At 44.7% G+C, this 15603-nt stretch overlaps 1 protein-coding gene across 2 annotated transcripts in view; it reads left to right on the top strand.

The window, feature by feature from the left end:
- Nucleotides 1–15603, top strand: part of CREB3L3 (cAMP responsive element binding protein 3 like 3) — a 114287-nt gene that overhangs the window by 86663 nt on the left and 12021 nt on the right. For both annotated transcript variants that reach the window (XM_044282578.1, XM_044282570.1), the window contains exon 7: nucleotides 1674–1742. In XM_044282578.1, the coding sequence (XP_044138513.1) occupies nucleotides 1674–1742 (69 nt within the window). The remainder of the gene's footprint in view (nucleotides 1–1673; nucleotides 1743–15603) is intronic.

Below are 15603 nucleotides of genomic sequence, written 5' to 3'. Positions count from 1 at the left end.
TGGTCCCTCATAAAAGGGGGGGTAATGTCACCAACTTGCCTGACCGCGCTGCAGTCTTAGGCTCGTACACTGCAGCGCGCTGCCAGACGCGCTATCAGTCCGTGTCCCTTGGTGACTCTGCGATTAGGCCACGCCCCTCTTGGCAGCCCGCTTTGGCCATCTTGATGATGTCACACATAAGTCACGCCCCCCGGTGATGTCAGCTCTCAGGTGATTAGCTCCCTAATTAAGGCAGCTACTGGAAATCATCCTTTGCCAGTTATAGGTTTTCCTTGCTGTGCTCTGCTGCCTGTGTGTGTATTGGACTGTTGCTTTTGTATTTGACCTCTGCTATACCTAGACCTCTCCCTCTGCTTAGTGATTCTGTACTTGCTTCTTGTCTGGTATTGATCCTTGGCTTGTTGTTGCTATCTCCTTCCGCTTAGTGATTTTGTTTTGTATTGTTTGACTGTTTCTGGTACGACTTCCTCTTTGTGTTTGTTTGTCTGTTCCTGTGTGTGAACAGGTGCCTACAGTTTTTGACGGGTACTTGGTTTGTATCTTTGCACTTACCAGTATAGGGACTGTCGACCAGTTGTGGACTTGTCGCCTAGGACTTGTTCTGCAACTAGGCAGGGTTAGCAGGCTGGGTTCAAGTTAGGGCTCACCGTGTGAGTGCATGTCCCTGCCTACGGTCGTGACAGGCACTGAAGAGAAGCTGAATGTTTCCAGGGCATGCAAAGATACATGAGTTTCTGCTAGCCTGTAGTTGTGCATATACTAAACGGGTCCTACTGTTCACCCCATGCACAGTAGCTGAGGCAGTCTTGGATGGCAGAGGAAGCCATCATGTGGTTATGGGCTCATTCACACAAACATTTTTTGCTTTCCGTATACAGGCCGTTTTTGCATTCCATACACGGTCCGTATATGGAACCATTCATTTTAATGGGTTTGCAATACTTTATGTGCTGTCTGCATCCGTTGCTCCATTCCGTGAACCTGCAAAAATTACGAGACATGTCTTATTCTTGTCCGTTTTGCGGACAAGAATAGGCATCTCTATAATGGGCCTCCTGTTCCGTTCCACAAATTGCGGAAGGCACGCTGGCGGCATCCGTGTTTTGCGGACCGCAAAAAACGGCACAGTCGCGTGCATGAGGCCTAAATCACATTATTGCTGCAATCCATGTTCTTATAAAAATTGTAAAAATATGGCTTAAATTAGTGTTTGAGCTGTCAAGAGTTCAGACAAGATGGCTACACATCGATTCATCAGAGCAGCAGCCTGACGGATTCATTGCAAAGCAGAAATAAATAGTCTACTGATTGAAAGTGAAGGCTGTAGGACAAAAAACTTTCATATATGTAAAAAAATATACATTAAAAATGTAAAATGCAATGATGAAAAAAAAAAACTCCCCCAAAGTGACCATAGTCCTATCCTATTACACTTTTCTAGACAAATCCCAAGATGTGGTTCTTTGATTTGCTTTGTTTGCTGGTAGTTTGTCATTGTAAAGTGTTGCTGCAATATTGAGAAGTGCTGGCGGCAAAATAAAGTCTTAAAAAATTTGTGATAATGTGAAATGGTAAAGATTGATTTGATGCATACAGTTTTCGGAGTGCAATAATAGTTATGTTAACATGAATACGTAAATCCCTGAAGCATCTTTTATGTCTGCATCTCTTAGGATGTCTGCTTGTACAGCTCAGAATCAAGAGCTGCAGCGTAAAGTTCTAATGCTGGAGAAACACAACATGTGAGTGGCGTATCTTTATCATGGATTTATATATAATTTAATTAGAATTAGAAAGGTTCTATGGGGACAATGGGAAAAACATGCTTCGCATAGTAATTTGCATACCAGGGACATGACACTTCAGATAAAGGACTAAAACAACAGTTCTATCATCTGGGACTATCTTTACATTGTGCAGTGGTAAAACAACATTTGTTTTTTGTTTTTTAACCCTTTCCAAACAACTGATGTACATGTAAAAAATGCCAGAAGGGATATATGAAGTAAGCTTAGGAGCTGATGGCAGTGCCTGCAGCAGCTGGGATTGGAAATAACTCAGATCACAGACATTTAACCCCTCCGATGCCACAGTCAATAGAGACTTTGGCATCTTAATGGTTAGCCATAGGGAGGGCTCTCTCTGTCTCCTGATTGCGCCCTCCCTTCACAACACAATTGAAGAGTGTCAATTGGTTGTCTTAGCAGCCAGGTGCCTCTTGTTGGCCCCCAGGCCTCTCATCCTAAGGGCTCATTCACACGAACGTGTGTTGCCCGTTGCTGTATTGCGGACTGCATTTACGGATCCGCAATACACGGGCACCATTCCGTTTGCATTCCGCATTACGGATGCGGACCCATTCACTTCAATGAGTCCGCAAATCTGGAGACGCGGGACAGTGCGGAACGGAAGCACAGAACGGAACACTACGGAAGCACTACGGAGTGCTTCCTGGGGTTCCGTTCAGAGCCTCCACACCGGAAAAAGATAAAACTTGCTCTATATTTTTGCAAGGACCCGAGCGAATGGGTCCACGATCCGCATGCAGCTAGCCCATGGTCGGTGCACGTGCATTGCGGACCGCAATTTACGGTCCACAGCACGGGCATGGGCTGCACACGGTTGTGTGAAAAAGCCCTAAGGCCTCTTGCACACTAAGGGCTCATGCACAAGAACGTTTTTTTGCGTTCAGTATACTGGCCGTTTTTTTTTTTTGTCAGTATGCGTTACTTATACTGAACCATTAATTTCAATGGGTCAGCAAAAAAAAACTGGTGTCTCCGTGTGCATTCTGTTTCCGTATTTGCGTTCAAAAATAGAACATGTCCTATTATTGCCCGCAAATCACATTCCGTGGCTCCATTCAAGTCAATGGGTCTGCAAATGGGTACTTCGTATGTCTTCCGCATCCACTCTGTTTTTGCGGCACCGTCTATTGGAAATTTTATTACTAGCCCATTTTTTTCTATGTAATTACTGTATATGCCATACGGAAAAACAGAACCGGAAACACTACTGAAACAAAAAACGGAAAAACAGATCAGTTAAAAATGGCCCGCAAAACACAGAAAAATCCATCCGGTCGTGTGCATGAGCCCTAATTTTTTTTTTCATTCCGGTTTTGCGCATTCCGTTTGCAGTTCGTATGCGGAACCATTCACTTCAATGGTTCCGCAAAAAAACCTGAATGTACTCCGTATGCATTCTGTTTCCGTATTTCCATTCTGCTGAAAGATAGAACTTGTCCTATTATTGCCCGCAAATAACGATCCGTTGGTCCATTCAAGTCAATGGTTTTGCAAAAAAAAAGGAATGCATACGGAATGCATCCGTATGTCTTCTGTATCCGTTCCGAACCATGTATTAAAATTTTATGTCCAGCCCAATTTTTTTATGTACTTACTGTTTAAACATTATTGTATGCTTCCGTTTCCGTTTGTGATCTGCAAAAAACAGATCACAAATGGAAACCAAATGGAAAAACGGAACAGCAAAACGAAAAGGAAGCGGAATGGAAACACTACTGAAACAGAAAAAACGGATCCATTTAAAACGGACCTCAAAACCATACGGTTGTGTGCAAGAGGCCTAAGGCTTCTGTTACATTCTGCCACAGGCAGAGTGTGATAGGTTATAATGAAATACAATACAGAATTATCCGAGTGTATAGCACAAGTGATTAAACAATCACAGGTTCAAGTCAAGTAGGGGTACTAAAAAAATTGTGTTTAATAATGTTTTTTGAAATACATAAGAAAACATTATATTAAAAATTCAAAACACCCCTGTTTCTCATTTATCATACAAAAAAATTAAAGGCAACATAATGGTATAAATATATATTTGAACCAGTGGCATAGCGTGGGTTGCCAGCACCCGGGGCAAGCCAAGTATTCCTTTTTTTTTTTTTTTTTACAAATAATGTAGTAGATGTCACCTACAGTCCTACATAACACCACAGATAACACAGTGATAACTCTGAGTACAGATAATGTAGTAGATGGGTGTGAGGCCCCAGAATTTAGAACACGCACAGTGTGACCTGAAGTCTAGGGCCGGGCTGAGGCAGTGTGGGCCAAATTCTATATACCCCCTCCCCCCCTACCCTACTGTGAAACAGATATGTGGATGGATATTACATACATTGCTATGAAAAATACAGGAGAATACAGCACCATACCTGTTACATCCAGTGACATCTCCTGTGATGTAGACTTTCCTCAGAGTCTTCATTCAGAGATAGAACAGTCATGATACTTTCTTTCAGCCGCGTCTCGTCTCTGCAGAGCTTCCCCCGAAGTTTTTTATTCCTCACTTTACTATCATCCTCAGATAACAACCCCCCCCCCCCCACTCGTAGTGCCCATACGTTTAATGCCCTCTGTATACTTATAATATATAATGGCCCCCCTCTGTAATATTATTATTGCCCCCTCTGTATTATTATTATTATTATTATTAATATTATATTGGCCCCCTCTGTAGTATTATTGTCCTATGTAAAATACATCACCCCCCCCCCCCCCCCGCCTTCAGTCCCTTCAGCCCCTTCAGCATACAGTCCCATGTAAGATACAACCTTCCTCCTGCCTTCAGCCCCTCCAGCATACAGGGAGTGCAGAATTATTAGGCAAGTTGTATTTTTGAGGATTAATTTTATTATTGAACAACAACCATGTTCTCAATGAACCCAAAAAACTCATTAATATCAAAGCTGAATATTTTTGGAAGTAGTTTTTAGTTTGTTTTTAGTTGTAGCTATTTTAGGGGGATATCTGTGTGTGCAGGTGACTATTACTGTACATAATTATTAGCCAACTTAACAAATATATACCCATTTCAATTATTTATTTTTACCAGTGAAACCAATATAACGTCTCAACATTCACAAATATACATTTCTGACATTCAAAAACAAAACAAAAACAAATCAGTGACCAATATAGCCACCTTTCTGTGCAAGGACACTCAAAAGCCTGCCATCCATGGATTCTGTCAGTGTTTTGATCTGTTCACCATCAACATTGCGTGCAGCAGCAACCACAGCCTCCCAGACACTGTTCAGAGAGGTGTACTGTTTTCCCTCCTTGTAAATCTCACATTTGATGATGGACCACAGGTTCTCAATGGGGTTCAGATCAGGTGAACAAGGAGGCCATGTCATTAGATTTTCTTCTTTCATACCCTTTCTTGCCAGCCACGTTGTGGAGTACTTGGACGCGTGTGATGGAGCATTGTCCTGCATGAAAATCATGTTTTTCTTACCTTGCAGACTTCTTCCTGTACCACTGCTTGAAGAAGGTGTCTTCCAGAAACTGGCAGTAGGACTGGGAGTTGAGCTTGACTCCATCCTCAACCCAAAAAGGCCCCACAAGCTCATCTTTGATGATACCAGCCCAAACCAGTACTCCACCTCCACCTTGCTGGCGTCTGAGTCGGACTGGAGCTCTCTGCCCTTTACCAATCCAGCCATCTGGCCCATCAAGACTCACTCTCATTTCATCAGTCCATAAAACCTTAGAAAAATCAGTCTTGAGATATTTCTTGGCCCAGTCTTGACGTTTCAGCTTGTGTGTCCTGTTCAGTGGTGGTCGTCTTTCAGCCTTTCTTACCTTGGCCATGTCTCTGAGTATTGCACACCTTGTGCTTTTGGGCACTCCAGTGATGTTGCAGCTCTGAAATATGGCCAAACTGGTGGCAAGTGGCATCTTGGCAGCTGCACGCTTGACTTTTCTCAGTTCATGGGCAGTTATTTTGTGCCTTGGTTTTTCCACACGCTTCTTGCGACCCTGTTGACTATTTTGAATGAAACGCTTGATTGTTCGATGATCACGCTTGTAACGGACCGTTTCAGCAGACAAGGGGTTAAAATCCGTTTAGGCGATATGCCCCTTTCCGAGAGACAGGCACAGCTACTGCAGAACACCAACCTCCCGAACTGGATACAAAATAGCACTCCAAACTGGAACCTCGCAAGTAGCTGTCAGCAGGCGAACAGGAAAAGCATCCAATCAGCTTACACTCCTGGCAATCAGTCTCCAACAGCATACAGGGAATCTCCCCAATGACGAGACAAGGCTCCGTGATCAGGGTCAAACAGTGGTCTGACTGTACTTCAAGTACAGCTTCTTTTATTGATAAAAAAACATACATAGTACTGCCCACAGGGTTTTGAAATCCAACCAATCAGTAATTCACAACACACACAATGTAAATACAGCAACAAATCGTTCCCGCCCCCTAGAGGACCAGAATGGAGACTGCGACACAGGACAGATTTAAGCTGTGCGGCCGGTCTGTTTTCTCCTTTAAAGTTACTATGGGCCATAATCCTGAGGCAAGAGGCTTTTAAACAGCCCTCTCCAAAACCCAGTGGCGGGGTTGGTTTCGCCACACATCTCCCCCCCCCCAGGGAAGACTAACCAGATACCTGACCTCATGCCGGTCGGTACCTGAGTTAGTCTGGCAGCCCACCCACAACCCAATACTGGACCTGCTGAATTCCGTAGCCTGTCTCTGTCCAGTGAATCCACCAAGATTATATCTGTAGCTGGTACTCCCGGTCTCTGAGTTGCTCCCTGGCTTGGAGTGGAGGTTGCTTTGTGGGCAGGGATCAGCGGTACTCTGCCCTGGTGCCAGCGTTACCACGGAAGAAGCCTGGATGGAGTCTGGTTGTTGGAGGGGGAAACCGACTGTCTGGGGGACAGGACCGACTGTCCCTACCCCCTGTGCTGTAAGTGCAGAGACCACGGTCCCATCTGCACAGTTGTGGGGCTTACTGTCTCCCCCTGGTGCGTTAAGCTGCCGCTGGGGAGAGGGGGTAATGAGCTCCTCTCCCATACATACTTCCAGCCGCTGGGGAGTGCAACCGACCGCCTCCGCTCCCAATACAGTGTCCTGCTGCTGGGGAAAGGAGACTGGGCTCTCTTTTCCCTGTAGGACACTCTGCCGCTGGGGGACAGGACCGACTGTCTCTGCCCCCTGTAACTCCGCCTGCCGCTGGGGAATGGAGACTCGGCTCCCATTTCCCAAAAAATCATGCTGCTGCTGGGGGGCAGGAACAACTACCTCTGCCCCCTGTAACTCAGCCTGCCGCTGGGAAGGGAGGCCGTTGCTCTCCTCTCCCTGCATTTCACACTGCCTTCCCGGCATATCACTCTGCTGCTGGGGGGCAGGAATAACTACCTCTGCCCCCTGTAACTCAGCCTGCCGCTGGGGAATGGAGACTAGGCTCCCAATTCCCTGCAGGACCGGTGGAGAGACCTCGGTCCCATCTCTACCGGCCACCTGGGGTCCTTCCCAGTAACACTCTACAATATCTGCCCAGCGGAATGGGTCTGGATCTGGGTCTGTCACCTTACCATCCTGCTGAGCCTTCTCAATGGAGTGGAAGAGATCTTGGTAGTCCTGCTCCAGTTCCCACTCCAGGGTTGCTAGGTGAGCCAGGTCTTGCTCTACTTCATGGGGGTCATCCCACTCATGCCTAGCCTCCCTCTCATAAAAAATGTCCTGAAGTCTGGACTGTGCAGGGCTCCCGAAGTCAGGCTCTGCAAAGGACTCCCATAACAAGCCAGGACCATAAAACTCCTCTCCCTCTGGCTTGTCATGTTCGGCTGTCCAGGGTATATACTGTGCCATATACCACCAAAGCGCCTGGTAGGCATCCTCCAGCCATAGCTCCTGCCATACCCGGTGCTCTAGTTCCTTCACCCATTCCTCCAGGGGCTGCTCTCCCAGGAAGGGCATCCGCAGGGCCACTTGCTTCTGCAACCGCTGCTCTTCACTGGGGAGACTCTCACCCCGCTGGTATTGTAGATTATCCAGGGCCTGGTACCAGATGCCTTTCCTTAATGCATCCCGGCCATCCAGGTCCTCCTCCTCGTATAACACTGCTGGTTCCATCCTGTTGCTTTTAGGGTTGCTGTACTGGGACATGCGTTGCCCTTAAATTGTAGAATCCACAGAAATGGTGTCTCCTGTAGCTGTCCTTCTGGCTGTAGGAACGATCCCGCTGCTTGCCACCAATGTAACGGCACCGTTTCAGCGGACAAGGGGTTAAAATCCGTTTAGGCAATAAGCCCCTTTCCAAGAGACAGGCACAGCTACTGCAGAACACCAACCTCCCGAACTGGATACAAAATAGCACTCCAAACTGGAACCTCGCAAGTAGCTGTCAGCAGGCGAACAGGAAAAGCATCCAATCAGCTTACACTCCTGGCAATCAGTCTCCAACAGCATACAGGGAATCTCCCCAATGACGAGACAAGGCTCCGTGATCAGGGTCAAACAGTGGTCTGACTGTACTTCAAGTACAGCTTCTTTTATTGATAAAAAAACATACATAGTACTGCCCACAGGGTTTTGAAATCCAACCAATCAGTAATTCACAACACACACAATGTAAATACAGCAACAAATCGTTCCCGCCCCCTAGAGGACCAGAATGGAGACTGCGACACAGGACAGATTTAAGCTGTGCGGCCGGTCTGTTTTCTCCTTTAAAGTTACTATGGGCCATAATCCTGAGGCAAGAGGCTTTTAAACAGCCCTCTCCAAAACCCAGTGGCGGGGTTGGTTTCGCCACAACGCTTCAGAAGCTTTGCAATTTTAAGAGTGCTGCATCCCTCTGCAAGATATCTCACTATTTTTGACTTTTCTGAGCCTGTCAAGTCCTTCTTTTGACCCATTTTGCCAAAGGAAAGGAAGTTGCCTAATAATTATGCACACCTGATATAGGGTGTTGATGTCATTAGACCACACCCCTTCTCATTACAGAGATGCACATCACCTAATATGCTTAATTGGTAGTAGGCTTTCGAGCCTATACAGCTTGGAGTAAGACAACATGCATAAAGAGGATGATGTGGTCAAAATGCTCATTTGCCTAATAATTCTGCACGTAGTGTACAGTCCTGTGTAGGATAAATCACTCCCCTGCCTTAAGCCCCTCCAGCATACAGTCCCATGTAAGACACATCACTTTCCTGCCTTCAGCCCCTCCAGCATACAGTCCCATGTAAAATACATCACTCTCCCGCCTTCAGCCCCTCCAACATACAGTCCCATGTAAGATGCATCACTCCCCCTGCCTTCAGCCTTTCTTGCAAACAGTCCCATGTAAAATGAATCACTCCCCTGCCTTCAGCCCCTCCAACATACAGTCCCATGTAAAATACATCATTCCCCCTGCCTTCAGCTCCTCCAGCATACAGTCCCATGTAAGATACATCACTCTCCTGCCTTCAGCCCCTCCAGCATACAGTTCCATGTGAATAATATCACCCTCTCTAGCTTCGTTGCCTGCCTTCAGCCCCTCCACCATACAGTCTCATGTAAGATACATCACTCCCCCTGCCTTCCAGCCCTTCTTGCAAACAGGTGCTAGTGAAGGATGTCCAGAGACAGTACTGCCCAGAGGATGCCATCTCTGCTATCCATATACCAGGCCTACCACCAGTATTACCCCTTTATATACAGCCTGTCCGCCTGGTCACCCTCACCAGGCGGGCAGGCGATATATGAAAGGGTAATACTGGTAGGCCTGGTATATGGACAGCAAAGGTGGCATCCTCTGGGCAGTACCGTTTCTGGTCATCCTTCACCAGCACCCTGCCATCTGCTTGGCCTGTCTCTCATAGCACTTCACTGCCTGGTGCTTGGTTATCAGCAGTGAGTGACAGTCCAGTGTCACAGGGTGAGTCCCACACCTAACACGCAGGGAGTGACTCAGTCACACTGTGACACTGACTGTCACTCACTGCTGATCGCCAAGCACAAGGCAGTAAAGTGCCATGAGAGCCAGGCCAAGCACGTGGCAGTCAGGGTGCTGGTGAAGGCTGACCAGAGACAGTACTGCCCAGAGGATGCCATCTCTGCTGTCCATATACCAGGCCTACCAGTATTACCCTTTCATATACTGCCTGGTCTCCCCACACCTAACACTCAGGGAGCTGTCACTTACTGTGACACTGACTGACTCCCTGTCAGTGTCTCTCAACGCTCATTCAGGCTGCCTGTGGAGTCCTGAAGCGGCACACTGCGGCAGCATTCTTCTTCTTGCTCCGGCTCTGCAGTGTCTTTCCCGCCCGGAAGGTGAGTGGATCTTCGTACTGCCGTGCGCACCCTGGTGATTCATCAGGGCGCACGCTCCTTATGTTAATACCGCTCCTTAATCTGCGGCACTGCGCAGTGTGCAGAAGAGCAGAGCGAAACTCATTTAGTTCACAGATTTTTTGCGCAAGCGGCCAGAGCCCCCCTGCAGTCTGGCTCCCGGGGCAATGTCCCCCCTGGCCCCCCCACTGGTTTGAACTATTAGGCCGCTTTCAGACGAGCATATTCGCAATGTGTATATAGTCTGGATTTTATCCAATGCTAATGTTAATGAATCGAACTATTCACATGGGCGTATCATTTCAGTCAGTATTTAAAAATCCAGTATTTAAAATCCGAGTTTTGTGCGTTTCCAAATATGCACATTACAGTCTGTGCAGTGCATAAATAATGAAGGGAGGAAGAAATATGCATGTAAAGCTACTTTCACATTTGCGGCAGTACGGATCCGACAGGCTGTTCACCCTGTCGGATCCGTCCTTCCGCTATTTTGCCGTGCTGCCAGACCGCCACTCCGTCCCCATTGACTATAATGGGGACGGGGGCGGAGCTCCGGCGCAGAACGGCAGTGCACAGTGAAAGGCCGCCAGACTAAAAGCCCTGCATGTCTGACTTTTTAGTCTGGCTGTACTGCGCCGGAGCTATAGTCAATGGGGACGGAGCAGCGGTAGGGCGGAATAGCGGAAGGACGGATCCGACAGGGTAAACAGCCTGTCGGATCCGACCTGCCGCAAGTGTGAAAGTACCCTAAACCCTGATGAAATCCTGAAGCAATCCTGATGACAATATATTATCAGGATCCTGAGCCAGAATAATGACTGATCTCAATACACTTATCTGAAAGTGGCCTTAAAATATCCCATTATCTATTCTACATATTTTAAAGCAAAAGAAAAATCACAATACCAAGAAAATGAACAAAAAATTATGAAAATGTATACACAATAAAACCGTGCCAATAAACCTACAGCTTACCTAACATAAAAAACAAGGCATTACACAACTTCAGGCCGAATGCACACGGCCGTGTTCCGTGGCCGAGAGCAGTCCGTGGTATGCCAGGCTGGATTCCTGTTCAGAGCAGGAGCGCAGGTTGCTATGACGCTGTGCGCTTCATGTTGCCGCTGCACTACAGTAATAAACTATACAAGTGTATTACTGTAGTGCAGCAGCGGCATGAAGCGCACAGCGTCATAGCAACCAATGACGCTGTGCGCTCCTGCTCTGAACAGGAATCAACACGGCCGTGTGCATTCGGCCTCATCCATAGAAAAATAAAACAGTATGGGTGTCAAAATATGCCAACAGAAAGCAAATAAAAAGTAGCACAGCATGACAAAAACTATAAATCTGGTATCTCTAAAATTGTACTGACCTGAAGAATACAGCTGGCATATAGATTTTTACTACACGCTGTAAAAATGTAGCAAAAAAAATAAATAAAATGGCAGCACTGCATTTATTCTATTTCCAATCCACAAATAATGTTTTACTGTTTCTCAATACATTATAAGAAACAGCAAATGGTGCCATTACTAAATACAACTCTTCACGAAAAAATGTAGACAGACAAAAAAAAAAATAATTATGGGTTCCCAAGAAAGAAAAATGGTCACAGATACAGTCTTCTTGTTATTATTGTAACATTTACAACCATTCATGTAGCTATGAATTAGGACTACAACTTTCTTATGACTATAAAAGGGTTATCCAACTTTATATAATTCTTTTTTATAATCTCACCCAGTGGGACTTGCAAAGGGAAGCATACTTACCTGCTCCCCTAAGCTTGGTTCTAGCTCCCTTGGTCCATTGAAAGAATGCAAAGTGTAGAATCTAATGGTAAAATGGTATAGTCGATTAGAAAAATGGTCTGGTCTAGAATGGTAGAATAGAATGATATGTTGGTATTTTTCTCAAACAATAGTTTTTTTATACCCAGGATGACAGACGTATCATTAACATAGCTCAAAGGGAACCTGTCACCTGGATTTTGTGTATAGAGCTGAGGACATGGGTTGCTAGATGGCCGTTAGCACATTCACAATACCCAGTCCCCATAGCTCTGTGTGCTTTTATTGTGTAAAAAAAACTATTTGATACATATGCAAATTAACCTGAGATGAGTCCTGTACGTGAGATTAGTCAGGGACAGGACTCATCTCAGGTTAATTTGCATATGTATCAAATCGGGTTTTTTTGCACAATAAAAGCACACAGAGCTATGGGGACTGGATATTGCGGATGTGCTAGTGGCCATCTAGCAACCCATGTCCTCAGCTCTATACCCAAAACCCGGTGACAGGTTCCCTTTAAAATGCCAAAGTCAACTGCAGTACATTTACTTCAATGACATCATCAGTACATTATTATTCATGTACATGATGAGATCAGAGCATTATTACTCATATGCAGGATAATATTAATATGCACAAGGGAAGCTACATCTCATGGCATACTATGTTAATTTTTTAAAATTTAATAACAGTTTTCTGCCACATTCAACACATGAATACAATATAGTGTATTCTCTTAGAAGCCATATAACACTAACTTTTAAATGTACCTTTTTCTTTGCTCTTCCTCTCTAAGTGAACATATTGGTCCAAAAGTATATAATAGATGACACTTGCATGAATTAGGCCCAATCATAAATAGATCAACCCCCTATACTAAAAGAAACAATTAAGTTCATAAATCTATTACTGAGACACCATTATCAGTCTGAACAATAATCTTTATTTTCTTAAAAAGTCAATATTAAGACTTGGCTTCTTCTATTAGGAGACATTTCCTATAATGTATTACTATTCACTATTAAGAACACGTGACATTACTTCATACTCTGATAGACAAACTTTCTTCCTATTAAGTTCTTTAACCCCTTCAGGACCTCCACTGTACATGTACGGCAGAATTCCGATCTTTAAACATGGCGCCCGCTTGCACGTGCAGGGGGCGCCATAGCTGCAGGGTTTCTAATATTTAAAATAGCAGAGATCCATGGCACATGTATGTAATCAGCCATAAGGCTGATCGCATACATTTTCCCCTTCAGATGCCATGGTCAAATGTGACCAAAGCATCAAAGCAGTCCGGAAGCGGAAGCTGCGCGCTTCTGCTTTTGTAACAGCTTTTCCCAGAGATGGGGGAACCTGCTACAGTACCCTAATAGACCAAAGCGTCAAGCAGGCTTTGGATTCTATTAGAGGAATATACCAATACAAGCCACTAGATAGCAGTACTGTATTTTTAAATTGAAAATTAAGTATTCAATGATTGCTATATAGCCATCAATGAACACAATGGGCAATCTAATGATTGCCAGTTATTGTCACCCAGGATGACAAAAAAAAGTAAAAATAAAAATTAAAAAAAAAGGGTAAAAAAAAGTTTTTACAAATGTAAAAGAAATTTAAAATATAAAAGTTTAAATCACCCCCCTTTCCTTAAAATAAAAATACTTAACCAATAAAAAAATAAACCTTATGGGCATTGCCACGTGCGAAAATGCCCATACAATTAAAATATAACAATATTAATGGCGTACGGCAAATGTTGTAACAGGAGAAAAAAATGCCAATTCGCCATTTTTGGGTCACTTCAACTTCCCAATATTTTTTTTTTTTTTTTTTTAAGTGATCAAAAAGTCGCACACACTTAAAATTGGTATCACTGAAAAGTACAGAACACACTGCAAAAAATTAGTCTACAAAAAAGTTATAGGGGTCAGAATATGGTGATACATTTTTTTTTCTCAAAAGTTTTAATTTTATTTTCAGTATTAAACCACAAGAAAAACTATACAAGTGCCATATTGTTGTAACTGTACTGACATGGAGAATGAAGATAACAGGTCAATTTTACTGCATAGTGTACGATGTAAAAAAATAAATAAAAATAATAAAACTTTGTCAGAATTGCGTTTTTTCCCAATTCTACCCCATTTCGATTTTTTTTACATTTCCCACTACATTGTATACAACAGTAAATGGTGCCATTAGAGAGTACAAATTGTCCCACAAAAAATAAGCCCTCAAAAGGTTATGTGAATGGAAAAATAAAAAAGTTAGAACTATGGGAAGGCAAGGAGTGAAAAACAAAAACGCAAAAATGGAAAATCGCAGGGTCCTGTAAAGCCTCATTCACACGTCTGTGTCCGTGAGAAGGTGGTCAGTGAGGCATCCGTGAAACTGTTCGTGAAGGATCGGTGTTGGGTCCGTGTGTCCATTTTTTGCTGTCTGTGTGCCATCCGTGTTTCACTGACAAAGCATCTCTTCCTAATGATCCGTGAAACACGGATGCAACATGGATGGCATCCGTGTTGCATCTGTGGTTTCCACGGACCCATAGACTATAATGGGCGTGATGGATCCGTGAACACGGACAAAATAGAGCATGCATCCGTGCTAAAAACACGGACCCAGGGACCATGCTAAAACCCTGATCTGTGAATACACACATTAAGGCCGAATGCACACGGCCGTTTTTCACGGCCGTGAGCGGTCCGTTGAACCAAGGGCTGGATTCCTGCTGAGAGCAGGAGCGCACGGCGTCATTGGTTGCTGTGACACCGTGCTCTCCCTGCTGCCGCCGCAATACAGTAGTACACTGGTATTACTGTACTGTGGCGGCAGCAGGGAGCGCACGGCGTCATAGCAACCAGTGACGCCATGCGCTCCTGCTCTCAGTAGGAATCCAGCCAGTGGTTCCACGGACCGCTCACGGCCATGTGCATTCGGCCTAAAATGAAGTGGAGAACACGTACAGCACACATCCGTGGAACACTGACGTGTGAATGAGGCTTAAGGGTTTAAAGATATAAGATGTCTGACTAGAACAACATGGCCGACTCTGCAATAAAATCTCATTCTCCTAGAGCTCCCCTTCTTGTACTCTATCAACAAGTCTAATTCAGATGTAGGTTTGGAGAGTCACAGAGGAGGAATATTGGCATTTGAGATAGGCTACACAAACGAAAAACTGTAAATATAAATACACATATTCACACTCAGTGGCCAGTATCACCTTTCTAGTATTGGGTAGGACTCCATTTTGCAGAATTCTTTATGATACACTATGTTACTATACACAAATCAACAAAGGTATGGAAACATTGCTTAGAGTACTTTCACACTTGCGTTTTTGCTGAAACCGGCAGGCTTCAGTAAAAATGCTTCAGTTACTGATAATACAACCATCTGCATCCGTTATGAACGGATCCGGTTGTATTATCTTTAACATTGCCAAGACGTCATGACCCGCAATGCAAGTCAATGGGGACGGATCCGTCTTGCTCCGTATCCCAGAACAGAAAGCAAACTGCAGCATGCTGCGGTTTGCTCTCCAGTATGAGAATGGAACGGAATGCATTTTGGAGCATTCCATTCTGTTCAGTTACGTTTTGTCCCCATTGACAATGAATTGGGACAAAACGGAAGTGTTTTTATCCGGTATTGAGACCCTATGACGGATCTCAATACCGGAAAATAA

Source organism: Bufo gargarizans, chromosome 1, assembly GCF_014858855.1.
Source record: "Bufo gargarizans isolate SCDJY-AF-19 chromosome 1, ASM1485885v1, whole genome shotgun sequence".
NCBI classification, from domain to species: Eukaryota; Metazoa; Chordata; class Amphibia; order Anura; family Bufonidae; genus Bufo; species Bufo gargarizans.
The sequence above is the reverse complement of the archived record's forward strand: the minus strand, read 5'-3'. Positions and strand labels throughout refer to the sequence as shown.